The sequence below is a fragment of the Protopterus annectens genome, chromosome 1.part2 (genome assembly GCF_019279795.1).
Source record: "Protopterus annectens isolate FY-2018-M chromosome 1.part2, PAN1.0, whole genome shotgun sequence".
In the NCBI taxonomy this organism is placed as follows: Eukaryota; Metazoa; Chordata; order Ceratodontiformes; family Protopteridae; genus Protopterus; species Protopterus annectens.
Window position 1 is genome coordinate 528,783,518 of NC_056727.1, and position 15,453 is coordinate 528,798,970.

The 15,453-nt window shown below is 38.8% G+C and overlaps 1 protein-coding gene across 4 annotated transcripts in view; it reads left to right on the top strand.

Annotated features, from left to right (window-relative positions):
• DHX57 (DExH-box helicase 57) overlaps positions 1–15,453 on the top strand; it is a 2,066,546-nt gene that overhangs the window by 822,328 nt on the left and 1,228,765 nt on the right. For all 4 annotated transcript variants that reach the window (XM_044057412.1, XM_044057439.1, XM_044057430.1 and 1 more), the window contains exon 12: positions 11,292–11,503. In XM_044057412.1, the coding sequence (XP_043913347.1) occupies positions 11,292–11,503 (212 nt within the window). The remainder of the gene's footprint in view (positions 1–11,291; positions 11,504–15,453) is intronic.

A 15,453-nucleotide genomic window follows, 5' to 3' on the forward strand; every position in this document is an offset into this window, starting at 1 on the left:
AGTTTTCTTTTTGAAATATAAAAATGTCTAGATTGATGGTAATAGAATATCAAACTAATAAAGCAATTGGTGAATTATTTCCACAGATTTATGGCTGTAAAGGGTGCTGCAAGTTATATAAAAAATGTTTGTCAAAACCAAATTTAAAAACAGTTCCCAAACACATGAAAGTCCCTTCTTTACGGATCAGGGTTTCCATAGAAGATACTAAGAACAGAAACTATATATAAAGAAATCCCCCTGCTTTACAAAGCAGCTTGCTGTTAATCCAGACTATCTTCAATTCTGGGGGGGGGGGGGTACACTTTGGAAACCAGTTTTAAATATTTTCCAGCTTAGTAAGTATGATAGTCAGGAAGTTTGGGATGGTTGCTTTCCAGAACCTTCATTTCTCTCCATCATCTAGCCCCTGGATACTGATTCTGGATCTGAAAGTTGCTTACTTGCTACATTCCTGTATTTGAACATCACGAGAGATTTTTCATATTTCAGGTGGGTACCAGAATTAACAGTTGTCAGACCTTTTCTTTGGGCTATGAGCTACAGTGAGTGACTGATCCAAATGCCTGTTGCCATTGGTAGCAGCTTTCAGGTTGATTGACATTGTGTTTATATCCTTGCTGGATAAGTGCTTTCTTCAGGATTATTTGGAAGACCAGACATTTGTAATTTCCTTTCCAGAAATGTGTTGTAATTCCCATTAGTATAAAAATCAGATCTTTTCAATGTGCAATAAAAAGTGCTTCTGGGAGTGCTGTTGGACTTGGTGAATGAGAGAGCATTTTTAAGTAGGAGAAGGATATGAGAGAAAGTAGATGCAACCTGGCCTTATTTGACAACAGTGCTTTTCCACACCATCTTGCATCATATGTCTGCTAGTAACAGTGTTTCAGAATGTCATCTTGCATATGAATAGGTTTTATCATTGTCTAAGGGATTTATGAAGTCATTCGGAGATCCTTTGGATACAATGATCCCTTAGTTCCCCCTTGTTCAGAGAATTGTTGTACTGGTCATCAACACTCCTTGTACTTTATAGTCAGACCTCTGTTTCTATTCTTTTTCAGATTCTTATGAAAGATGTGCGGTGTTTAGAGTAAGTGAGCTCAGGTGTGTTCTTGAATGATACAGGGTACCTGGTCTCCTTTTCAGAGGACAAACCGCATAATTTTGAAGGGAAATATTGTCAGTGAATTTTCCAATAAGGGCATTAAAGAACTATGTAAACCAAAGAGTTTTGCATGTGATCTTGGAGAACATCACACTCATACAATACTTTTGGTGTCTTTGTTCTGTAACACTAGGTAGTGTACCTTGAGAGTCAGTGATTTGTCATGTGTGGGCTTAGATTTCGTTTTTATTACGTGTGCCAAGCAACATTGTGTGTGTGTGTGTGTGTGTGTGTGTGTGTGTGTGTAAAAAGATTAAGGCTTTGGTGTGGGAGCACTTTCTGCTTACATATTTAAACAAAGAAATCTAGCTTCTGAGTATTACAGCAGAAATTAAATAACATTTTTGCACTTGGTTAATCTTTGGTTTGTAAGCAAATTATTTTGGCTTTTTGTAAGTAATATTTTGTTTATTTTGTTAAGAGTAATCTGCTTTGTAAAAAAATAGCTAATGAGCCTCAGGGTCAAAGACAGCTTCGGTGAGAGCAAAGCTGTGGGCTTCCAGGCTAAGGGGTCTAGTTAGAAATGTTTGTATTACTGTTGCTTCCTTAAAGGAGAACCACACACTGAAATAAAAACATGTTTATTTCATCATGTTTTGATGTTTCCTACATTTTAACTAAATTTTTTGATTCTGTATATATTTTTAAATGTAATTCAAGAGTCTGCCCAGGCATCTTGATTTTTTTAGTCTACCTCTCGGTATCTCACATTGCAGTATTTGGCTTTAAAATATGTCATAGCCCCAAAGCTTCTGTCAGTGCATTGACTTTACATGTGTTTTCACATATACCATGCTTTCTTTTAGTCATTCAGGTTTAATTACCATTTCTTACTTTTCACTGACTACTTAAAAGACAAACAAGGATAATCACACACAACAGTATTCTCAGTACCTGTTACTTCTTTTTCTTTCTAAAGTGGCCAATTGTCATTCTTTTGTTATGCCTGAGTTGTAGTCCTTAAGCTCATCTCCTCTCCCTCTAAACACCTCCCCTTCATGTCTATCATAGTGGCAAATTTGAGCTGTTTGTTGTTGTGATTGATAGATCACAACAGGAGACAAACTTCATGTGCTGAGAATACTGTTCTGCCCTGTTTGTCTTTTAAGTAGTCATTGAAAAGCAAGAAATGGTAATTAAACCTGACTGACTAAAAGAAAGCAGGGTATATGTGAAATCCCATGTAAAGTCAATGCATTGACAGGAGCTTAGGGGCTATGATGTAATATGTAAAGCCGAACACTGCATTGTGGGATACCTGGAAGTAGGCTAAAACAAAATAAAGATGTCGGACCCCATGTGGGGTGGACTATCGAATTACATTTAAAAATATTGAAAAAAAGTATATGGAGTCCAAAAGTAGTGTTGAAATGTAGTAAACATCAAGACTTGATGAAATTCAGTCTGTGGGCACTGTTCTCCTTTAGAGCTATCCCTGGAATTTAGTGTGACCATCAAGGTTTATTTGGTGTGAGAGCACTCCCTGCTTACATATTTTAAACAAAGGAATCTAGCCTCTTCTGAGTATCTCAACAACAGAAAAGTAAGAGCTGCTTATTGCAACTTGAATTGTTCCCAGCTATCCTTTTCTTTTCCTGTTGTGTTTTTTTAAAGGTTGTATCTCTGGCTTCCAAAGCCCCTCCCTCCCCTCTTTCATTGCTGTTGTCTGTTATTTAAGCTATTTTAGTACTTTTCTCACCCATTGTTTTACCACAGGTCTGTAATACTGAGTGCCCTCTTAACAAACCAGTATTGCTCTTGGATAAACCTCCTGTGTACTATACATTATCTCCTGCTTATTTTCTCTGAGCTTCTGTATAATTGGTGCTTTAGCCATAGTCTGAGAGGGTCCTCAATTAATCCTTTTCCATGCTTGGCAAATAAGAGATTTAGTTTATTGTTTTACACTTCAGTTAACTGTTTCAGAGTGCTACTGATTTACTTTTTAAATATTTGCTGGTTTTGCACTTTAAATCGTTTTAAAGGTCCTTAATACCTTTCCCAAGGTCTCCCCAGGTTAAAATAAGCATATTTTCTATTTTCTTCTAAAGTGCCTTGTAGAAGCAGAAAATAGCCAGGGAATTAGTTGTTTGTTATTGAATTGATCTTGAGAGCTACTTTTGCTGTACATTTACATTAACAAGTTCCAGGATTATCTATCTTGTGACAGAAGATATTTACCTGGTCTTTCTGAGCACTCCAGGGTGCTCAAAATATAGCTGTTTATTGGCCACAGGGCACAGCAGTTAGTTTTCAGCTTTTTACTTTCCACTATAAATTAAGTGCATTAGCAGTGCCCCGTACAGTAGCAAATGCTTAGACAGTAAAATATACCCAAAAAGCAAGGATTAGGACTGACATCTGTTACACAGTGAGGCATTATGTGGAGTTAAGCTTAGAGCAGCATTAATACCATATCCTAGCACTGTCTAACATCTTGCCCTTAACCTTAAAAGTCACTCTAGGAGACCCATGTTAAAACCAAGTTCTTAAACCATAATAGCTCATTCTAATACAGACTTGACAACACGGATTTGCAATTTACAAATATCTCTGTGGACAGCATGGTAGATATCGGCATCCTGAGACAATGTATCAGTTGTGTCGTGTTCTCAGACAACCAATTAGTCCTTGAATAAATTAATACAGTATGCAAGAGATGTAAACACGACTTCCCAGGAAGCAAAAATCTAGCATACAAATGAGGCTGTCAAAAACACAAACACTACATCCTTCACACTTACCACTAACCAGACACATAGATTATCTTATGGTGATGCATTTAAAAGAAATCTTCCCAAACATCAATGACCTCCAAAGCTGTCTAACAGCAACACCTATCCTTTGCAATCACTCACATACCAAAACAATACCAAACACCACACACAAGCCCACACCTAATGGTCCCCAAAGAATAAAGCCTGTAAGGCAAGCAAACACTTGCATAATACTTTTGTTATTGGGGATTCCATTGTGCAACACACAGATGCCCCATTCACCAGATTACACAAGGAGAAGTTAATTGTTTATATGGAGCCAAGATCTGCAATATCATGCACACACTCAGGTCACTGCACCCCAGATACTAATATGATTGTATTGTAGCCCATGTTAGAGTAAATGAGCTAAGACTTACCTCACTGCACTATGGAAAAGAGATATTTGGGATCTCTCTGAATATGTGTCACAGACAGGTACCAGCCTTGCAGTGAGTAGCATTATACTTCACCATTGATGATGCCACAGTATGAACATAAAATATTTAATAATTGATTTTAATAATTGGTTTAGTTTCTGGTGTCACTCTTGGGGGATCAAATAACTGTCACCATGGGAGGGCATGGTTAACAGTCTGTGTTGTTTTGCCAAGAATAGTCTGCATCTGTCCCCTCTAGGCTTTCAGATGTTGGCTAAAACTTTATCCACCCCCTTAGAGCCTTTTTAGGCAACAGCAAACAAACAACATTGTAAAAAAGACTCATGGCAATCTAAAGGTGTTATTTCCCAGTTTTAGGAAGCTGAGCACAAACCTCCATACCCTACAAATCCTTCTCACTGTGGAGAACGTCGATATCTGTGCTGTTACCGAGACTTAGTTAACAGCCATAGAAATTACTCCAGCAGCGCAAGGGTACAGTGCCTTCTACACATTTAGACCAACAGCAGCACAGAGGGGGACTAAAGGTGAAGATGTCTCAATCTACATTAGCAGCAAATATACTTTCAGGTTGGTTAAACAGGATGATGCCATGGAGTTTATCCACATGCAAGTCACCATAGACTAGGTCCTTTACCAAATTCTAGATAGCTATAGGTCATCATCTATGCACCAAAAATCTCTCAACTCTTACCTAAACTTATTAGAGGCACTCACCACCCAACCAAATTAATTTAACTACCCTTCTATAGACTGGAAAACATACAGTGCCTCAAACTCACAGGCACAGCACTTCCCAGACTTTAACATGACCACAGTGAACCAGATAGTGTGAGCCGTAACCAGAGGATCAAACATACTGGATCTAGTACTCACCAACATGGTAGCTGTTCCTGTTTGGCATCTAATTCTTGGAAGTAAAGGCTAATGTTGAAGTCCTTTGGCTCACCAAGCTTGCAGATGACTGTAAGTTGGGAGGTATCACAGACATCCCCCATGATACTAACATCTTGCAAGAGGTTCTAACACAGACAAATAACTGGTGCCAAAGCCACAGCTTAAAATGCAATGCCAAGAAATGCACTGTAATGCCCTTTGGAAGATTGTCTACCCAAGTTAATTACTTGATAAAACATCCCTAAGAGTCAGGCCGGTAGTTAAGAATCTGGGAACATATGCAGACAGTAATCTGGCCTTCAGCCAACATGTGTCAAAGATAGTAAGAAAATCTTTCTTCGTCACCCAACTTATAGATAAGGGTGTGGTATCCAGGTCCAAGAATATTATAGAACCACTCTACACGGCCTTTGTCAGACTCATCATGGAGTATAATGCTTTCTTTGGCAAGTATCTAATCAGTCACTTGCAACAAGTAGAATATCCTCAAAGGTTTCTCAGCAGGATAATTCAGGGCATGAACTACACAGCTCACCTAAGGGCTCTATCTGTGCACTCAGTCTCCTACAGGCTACTGAGAGGTAGTCTATACCTAGCTTATAAAGCATCCTCTGAACTATCTCTGATGGATGTTTTGTACATCTGCAAAACAGCACCATAAATAGTAGATCCAATTATTTGGACTTCGCTTGTGACATAAATAGAGCATGCTGGAGAGACAGATACGTGTCTTAAAGGATCCCTGCATTATGGAATAGGCTCCCCATCTATTTGAAGCAGAGTCCATCCCTGACCCTGTTCAAACAAAACCTTGACAATTAGATGGGATATCACAAATTCACCCCCAGACTGTGGCTCCCAAGTCTCTGATGGACAGAGGCCATCAATAAGTAAAATCATCATCATCAATTCCTTTTTTCCCCATTTTCTACATGGGTTCGGAGTGTCATGTCATTTGTTGCCATCTCTCTTGATTCAGTGCCACTCTCCTACCTTCTTCACCATTCACACCTCACTGTCACAGGTCTTCTCACACATAACCCATCCACCTCTTTGTTGGATGCTCTCGTTTCCACTTGCCTTTTTCCCGTCTGTCCCAAAGCTTTCTCAGTAGATTGTCTTCTGCTTTTCTGCATATGTGCCCAGACTACCATAATCTGTTCTCTTTGACATTCTCTGCAATTGAAGCTACTTTGGCTTCTGCTCTGATGTCCTTATTTTCTTGTCTGTCCCATAGTTTGCATTCTACCATCTGGCTCAGACACTTCATCTCCATTACCTCTAGCTTCCTCAACTGCTCTGCCTTTACTACCCATCTGTCTGTACCATACAGCAGTAATGGTCACACCATTGTTTTGTACACCTTACTTTTAAGCTTCTTTTGCATTTTTCTATCACATACCAGTTTGCTGCAGCCCCTCTGATTCTAGCTTTGACCTTCTCATTTACACTTCCCTTCTCTTCCACCACCCCTACCAGATATTTGAGGCTGTTAACCTATCCCATTATTTTCCCTTCTATATCAGTTCTCATCTTCTGATTTTCACCATTTGCTGTCATCACAACCATCTTATCTGTTCTTGGTTTCATCCCATGTGCCTTCAGTTTTTCATTCCATTCCCCTATCTTTTGCTGAAGCTCTTGCTCAAAGTCTGCCTGTAATGCCACATCATCTACATACAGCAACTGTAAGTACAATATTCCCCAATGTATATCCCCTACAAAACCCTTACCTACCTCCTTACTAGCATATATCCCCACTTCATAATAGACACCCAAGGTACTGGGGAACAAAATTGGGTTGAAGTGCATGGCTAGGCTTATAACAGCCCTACTGGTCATTACCTAGTATCAACCTGTGAAACTCTTTCAGTTGGTAATAAAAATCAAAAACAGGGCAGGTACTAAGATTGAGCCTTGAGGTACTCCAACTGAAAAGGTATAATTTGTGGATGCATTATGCCTGTGAGTGACAGTAAAAATTATATTGTATAAGTGTCCAGTGAACCCCTGATGGGGCACTTCCACTTATAAATTAGCTAGGATTTTAATTGGAACGTTGTGGTTGACTGACTCAAATGCATATTTTAGTTCTATGAACAGAGCTCCTGTTAGTTGTCCTTTATCCATTGCCTCAAAGATGTAGTTTGTTACACTGAGTAAAGCTGTGTGTCTACTGTATTTGTTACAAAAGACATCCTGTCTGTTTTATGAAAGGTCATATTTTGTGATAAGCGTAAGTAAGTTAGATACCCTCAAGTCAAAATCAACTCATGATAACTCTATGGGTAGGCACTATAGGGTTCTCATGGCATATTATGGAAGTAGATTGCCAGGCCTTTCCTTTGCACAGATACTGCTACTGCTGCCCAGTTGTGCCCAAAACAGGTTTTGAACTCAAATCTACTAGTTGGTAATTCTGCTCCTTAACCTCTGTGCTATCATTCTGGGCATATTTTGTGATATGCTGTATTAATTAACTGTACAGAAGTTTTTTCATAACTTTAGCTAGTGGACACATTATTGACATTGGCCTGTAGTCTGAGCCTGTGGTAGAATTTTGCACTTTGGGAATTAGTACTGTGACTTCACATTTCCAGGAATAAGGGATTGTACCTAAGGCAAGTGTAAGAGTGATAACTAGCTACCTTTTGGAGAAATTATGGCTGTAGTGTTGAAAGCTTTACTAGCTTACTTATGTTCTCATATTCCTTTAACACTTATTTAGAGAAAACTTCCTTTCATTTTACTTTAATCACAAATGGAAAATACAATGTTTGAGTATGTGATATTGATTGATTGTGGGTTATATGTATTATAAGAAGTAGAGTATTGCATATAAGGGATTTTACATTGTCTTGACATTTGAGGTACAGTATAGAGCATTGGTCATTGTTTGGAGTATTTTGCAGAATTGTTTGGGTGAGAATATGGAACTTCCCTGCTTCTGATATAGGATTCTTTAACTGAATTTGTGGCAATGTGGGCTTGTTTTTTGAGGTTGTGATTATGTTAGTTTATGTGCTGCATTGAACATGTCTGATTTACAGAATTTCAGGGCATTGCCTTATTGCTTTGAAAATTTCATGATGTGAGTTATCCATGGACAAGTTGTACCTTTTAATCTAATTTTCCATTTAGGGGAAAAAACTGTTTTGTGCGGGTTACAGTATGTTTAGAAGTTGACTAAGTGATGTTATGGGATTGTGGTCAAGGAAAATTATAGCCCAGGTAATTGTTGAAAGAATAATTTTTAGTATGTTTTGTGAGTGGTCAGAGTAGGATCTTGTGTAAATTAGTTGTGGAGTGACTTTGGGTGTCTTGAAGGACCAGAAGGACAAGATAGAGTTGTGATAAGTAAGGGAACTAGGTAATAGTGTGTTGGGATTAATTAGTTAATATGGCATCCAGTAGTGTGGAGAATAGAGTTTGTGGGACATTTATATTGGGTTTTGTGGTTGACTGAGTGAGAATGTGCTTTTGAAATGATTTCCGTAGGTGTTTTCTTTGCTCCTAACTAAACTGGATGTAGGTCTCCCATAATGATCAATTTAGAATTACTAAAGGTATTTGTGAAGAGCTCTAGATGGTAGTTATATAGTTACAAGTGAGGATAGAATGCAAGGTAAATAACATATATGTTGATCATTAGGTGATTGCCAAATGTAATTTGGTCCATTAGAAGGTTGTGGTCCATATCCTTAGCAGAAGGATTTGATTGCAGTTAAGTGTCTTCTGTTTTTATGCTGTAGTATTCTGTTTTTATGCTGTAGTATTCTGTAGAGAGATTCTTTGATGCATATCTGATTAAATGACCCTTATGAACACCAGGTGTTTCATCTAATTGGCTATTTTGAATGCCCATGACTTGTTTCGTTGTTTTAATGGACAATCTCAGGCCAATAAAGCCAAACCCCATTAGCTGTGGATATTTCATTTTGTTTTTACTGATTGGTTTTTCAGTGTGACCTTCTCACTCATTGTTTTAGTTTGTTATTTGGGATATTTTGCAGTCACCCTAATCATAATGGACATCAGCAGGGTATAACAGCCCTGTGTTTCTTATGCTTAGTCAACCACTCTGCTTGTGCTGTGCTGATGAGGTCATAACAAGGCCAAAATATGCATATCCACAGCTAGTGGGGTTTGGCTGTATTGGCCTGAAAGTGTCCATTAAAACGACGAAACAAGTCATGGGCATTCAGAATTGCCAATTAACTGAAACACCTGGTGTTCATAAGGGTCATTTGCATGTATCCCACGTGCCTCTGATTCAAGAGGTTTGAGAGGTCACTCATTGGAAGTTCCATCTTGACTGGAGTTTTCATTTTGTTTTTACTGATTGGTTTTTCTGTGTGACCTTCTCACTCATTTTACAGACTGCCAGTACATGGCTGCTAACAGCATACTGATAATACTGGTTAGAGATACCCAAAGGCATTCCTTTACATTTTTTGCTGTTAAAGAAAATGTCATTTTTATCTGCCTACTTACAAAGGTCATCTAAGTGTGGTGTATTACAAGTTGATTTTCTGCTAAACTGACCAGGGCAGCTACTTTGACATCGACTGCAAATTTTTTATCCACACAACTGTGGCAGTAAGGGTAGTTACTCTAAAACATTAACCATAAAAGGACTGTTTTGTATTTGAACCCTAAGTGGTGGCTTATTCCAGAGGTGTTACTTCTGTTGACAATCCATGTGATTGTTTACCAGTACAATGTACAGCTTCTAAACCTTTGAAAGAGACATTGAGGTCACAAGATATGCTGCCAGGTTTGGAAATACAGTCTGCTTTTTGCATTTCTTCCATTTACTGTCATTAACAAAGTACATCTTAAAGTTTAAAAAGGAATGGGGTTAACTGATTCTTATTTTTGACTTTCCACCTAAGACAGTTACAACTTTCCATCCTTTAGCGAAATGTGGCACATTCCTTGTAATTGCCACTTGGAGGATATCTTCTTAACAACAAGGCAGACTGTTTAATCCCATTTTACAATCTTCACCGTACAGCTTGTTAACTAATTCCAAAAAGATCCTTTGTTTTCATAGAGGTTTCAAACAGGCTTGCAGAATGTTTTGGCTCCTGATTCTAACTCGTCTGGTAAACCTGTTTAAGGACTTTTATTAGAGTGTAGTTTTCCAGAGGTAGCTTCTTTTGTAAGTTTTTGTAATAAGAGTTTTCAGAAGGGGATATCTGTGTGGCAGCAGCCCAGTCTTCCATATGCAGTTTAAGGTAACATTGCAGATCAGACTGCCAATCTAAGATGAGATGTTTTAAAAGAAGTAGAACCAGGGGTGCTTGCTGGAGCCTCTTCTTCCTTCTTTGAGTATTAGTATTCTTTCCATATCCATATTTTACTGATTACTAAAGAGATAGGAATGAAGGGAATAATAACTTTGTGAGGGGCTCCCCATAACAAGTTGGGCCACTTTCTGTTTCATCAATAAGTGTATCCATGCTCCTTTTCTATTTTTCTTACCCTTACGTTCTTCAGGATTAATTTCTTGTTTTGATCCTTTGTGATTTAATGGTAGTAAACTTGTTTTTTGCATTAACATGCTTAAGCAGCTTGTCAGCCCAGATGTACAAATCAAGAGTTAAGAATAAAGAAGCTAAGACTGTAACTGACTGTGAGATTATTAGTGCATCCTTTATTGATATTATAACATAGAGACTTAGAGTCATATTGAAGTAGTCTGATACAGATTACCTGCCTTACATTGTCCTGAAGAAAGTGTTTTTTCTATGTACTCCCTGATAATGACCTGATTTGTGCACTGTTGCTATAGAGCATAGGATGTGTGTGGTTGTTGGGGAGGGGTTCCATGTACTGTTTTTGTCCTGCTAATAATTTATGTATCACAATAGCCGGTTACTTTGACTCTGAGAAAACAAACTGGAATGACATTTCAGGTAGCCAGTAAGGGTTTTTAAGAAGAGCTCTTTCACTGTTAAATGTACTATGTTGTCATGCCTGTTTTAGGTCAATTAATCATATGTTACAGACTATTGGAAGGAATAGCTCCTCACGCAACTATACCTCTGTACTTTTCATCAGGTACACTTTGGAGGATGGAAGCCCCTATGCACGTTCTGTGAAAAAAGGTCCTGGGGAGCATGTTGCTTCATCTAAAGGAAAAAGTCAGCAGAGTTCTATAGAAGAAGTTGAAGAGGAAATATCAAGTCTACACCTGTATGAACATGACATTATCAAAGATACAATTCCTGATCATAAGCTAACTGTTAAGCAGTTCATGATACGCTACAAAGGTATGTTCCTTTCTATTTGAACATTGTGCTCACAGACAGCAGTTAATTTGCCAATCATCTGTAGTGTACATTCCTTTGTAACACAGTAATACCCATTTAATAGTGGACGATAATTTACTTGTTTAAGCAATCTACAGTAATGAGATGGAAAGCTAAGTGTAAAACAGAAAACTGATATTCAAATGAGAGCCACAAATTGTGACTCTAAACAATTAATCAGTGCCACTCAAGTCTTTCACTGTTACTGCTATGAAAATGATAAAAGCAGGAATCCACTAAGCAGAAAAAAAAACTTCCAGCATAGATTATCAGTTTGGATACATTACTGTACAATCTCTCACCACTCCAAGATCCTTTTTCCAAGGAACCAGACATGCTTTTTTTTATAATTGCTGCCTCATTGAGACAGTTTCTATAAACGCAACTCAAAGAATACTTTTGACCTTGCAAATTTTAGAAAAGGTTTTCCAGGCATAGCTCTCAACCTTCCATCTCCAAAATGAGGAACACTAGCCCTAGTAATGTGGAACAAATGGGCAAAATGTGGAACACATATTAATGGTTTACTAACAGCTTCAGCTTCAACTCGGAATGTCATAGGATGGTTAAAATGTATTTATTTGCTTATAAAAATATAATTTAATGAATTAATGTGATTCTTTTCCATTTACTATGGATATCAGTTAAAACTTTCCTAACACTGAATATGTAACAGACCCATTCAATGTGAAACTTCGAGGAACATGAACTTTTTAAGACCCCAAATGAGGAACATTCCTCATAATGAGGTACACTTGAGAGGTATGTAATTCCAGGGGATTAAGAAAAAAAAACACTACTGGCAGTAAGAACTGCTGCCAAAAGGGACTGTTTTTACATTGCAGGAAATTGTGATTCAGATACATATTAGCTGCAGTGAGGAAAGACCTTATTATTGGCTAATTGAATGTCTCTGAATCATCCTTAACCACTGCATGTGCAAATTATCACTTTCCTGCAGTACTCAGCTTTGGTAGTCCAGGCATCATGTTGAAGCAGGAACCCCTTCCCGTTCACACACATTCAGTCACACACAAACACACATGTGCAAACTTGCGCATGCGCGCGCGCGCACACACACACACACACACACACACACACACACACACACACACACACACACACACACACACACACACACACCTCTTACCTGTCCCTTAGTGTACACAGTGTCCGTGATTTATCTTCTTATTTTCTGACCCTGTCCTTGTAATTCATGGATCATTTCATTCAGTCAGCAATTTCAGACCTTAGTTTCATTATTCTTAGTGATTGTAAAGTGCATCAATGAGGCTAAACCTGTTGTTGCTGTATTAACTTTTTCAGTGAGTCCCAATAATGCTTAAAAATTCTCCCTGGTGTCATCTAATGCCCCTCATGGTTTTGTCTCAAAGTCTTCCCCCCAGATGGACACACCCACCCCCATCCCTCTCAACGTCAACTATCTGTTCCTAATTTAACAGGATGCTCCTCCTATTTATTGAATGTTAAAGGTGTCCTGTCCCTTGTAACTCAGACTGTTACACTCATTGAATGCCAAACATTTGAGCTTCATAACTCCTTATTAGGTAGAAAAAAAAAAAACTACGCTTACTAATCAGTTCACATAGCAGGTTATGGCCGCTGAAGTCTATGGCAAGGCTACAGGGCTTGAAATTCTTTCCATCTTTATTTAATCTTTCAAACAATTAAGTAGTACTAAAGTAGTTTCACTGGTATCTGTTGGTATCTAGTGGCGGTGTAGAGGTTCATAGTTTACTCTATGAACCACTAGGGTTTTTACAAGCCTAGCCATGCCCTCCAATTTAGTTTTGTCCCTGAGTTCCTTGGATGCCTATATGGTGGGGCGTGTTAGTAAAGAGGTAGCTAAGGGTTATGTGGGGTATGTTAGCTGGTGATTAATTTTCTTACTATCAACTTCTGTCCATCAGAGACATTGGGACCAGATTTGGGGGGGGGGGGTGAATTTGTGATTTCCCATCCAGTGATCAAGGCTCCTTTTGAATAGGGTCAGGGATGAACTCTGCTTCGCGTAGTGGGGGAGCTTATTCCATATGTTGTACTTGTATCGCAGGCAAAGTTCAGATCCTTGGATCTAGTGTTTTGGGTGCTGTTTGTTTTGCAGATGTGCAAGAGATCCACCAGAGCTAGATCTGAGGATGCCATATATGCTAGGCATAGATTGCCTCTCCTTAACCTGTAGGAGATTGAGTACAGAAATTGGGCTGTAAGGTGATCTGTGTAGAAATGGATATTCATATCCTGGATTCTCCTGGTGAGGAATCTTTGAGGGCATGCCACCTATTGCAAGTTCCTGGTTAGGTACATGGCAAAAGGAGCAACATACTCAATGATGGGTCGGTTAAGGGCAGGGTAGAGTGATACTATAACTTCTTTGGACCTGGATGTCATACGCTTACCTATGAGTTGGGTGACACAGAATGATTTCCTAGCTATCTTGACTATGTGTTGGTTGAAGACCCGATTACTGTCTGCTTATGTTCCTAGATCCCCTAACTATCGGGTCAGCACTTAGGGGTGTTTTATTGATGAACTGATTAGCTTGGGTGGACAGTTTCCCAAAGGTACTATAGTACATTTCTTTGTGCTGAGTTTTATTAATCTGTGGCTTTGGCACAAGTCATTTGTTGTGCTGGATCCTTTTGTAGGATGTTGCTGTTATGGTGGGAATCTTTGATAACTCCCACGTTGCAGTCATATGAAAACTTAGTGAGCCAGAGGCCTTTGACACTAGCCTTTACTTCTGAGAAGTAGATGCCAAACAGGAATGGGCCCAGCAAGGACTCCACTGGTGACTGGTCTCCTGATGGAGGTGGTCTCACTAATCCTGACTTCTTGGTTACTGTCTGTTAGCTAGCCAGAGATCCAGCAAGTTATATAGGGATTTTTGCCTAGTTCTTAGAGTCTGTCAATAATACCCGAGTGGGGTATTGTACTGAGTGCCTTGGCCAAGTCAAGGTGTTAGGTATGCATCTTTTTCCCCTAATCCGTAGCCTTGGTGAGCCTCTTGAAGTCTACCAGGTTGAGTAGACAAAACCTTCCCTTAGAGAACTCTACCAAAAAGTCAAGTTTTTATTTCCAAAAAGTGTTTTTCCTTCCCTGTAATTCAAGACTAAACACCACATGTAGAACAAACATAATTTAATAATTATTTTTGCCTTTCTTTCCTGCATTTGTCTCATCTGTTACATCACAACAGCTACTAAAAGTAGCAGAGTGATCAAGTCAGGTCACTTGTCCCAACAACAGAGCCATTAAAAAAACAATGACATTTAAATGTCCCTTATCAGTTACAGACTGCCAGCGTCACATCTTAGATAAATAGTGCAGCCTGGAGTCTAAACAAAGGCAGGCAGGGCTTTCAAGCTTAGTTTTCAGATGCAAGTGTCTTTCCCTTTAATAAAACTCAGTGCCACAAAGAAAGAAAGCAAATATGTTAATCTAACTCTTCTGACTTTGTCAGCATATGATTTTGCATTTTTCTACTCTATAATTTCTGCAAAAGTGCTTGATGTTATGTTGTCCCTATCTCGCCTTCATTCTTGATGTTTGGGTTCGGAGCCGATCTTCGGCTCTGACTCCGCTATATACTATAGCTCGAGAGCTTTTACTGGCTCGAGGCTAGCCCCTATCCCAACATGCCTAGTGGTAGTTACCCAGATCTTGTTTGCCGCTTGCAGCGTCAAGATTGCTCATACAGGCTCAGGCTAAGTGTTTCTACTTTTTGACTAATTTCTAATTTTTGGATAAAGATATCGTTAGTTTCTGGATATTATTGAGTGTTAGAGTGTTCCCTTCTTAGGTTAGCACTTTTTCTAACCTTTCCGCTGCTGTTTTTTGTTGTTGTTGTGGCCGTCATTTTTCTTTAGGCCTTCCTTGTCCTTGTGAAC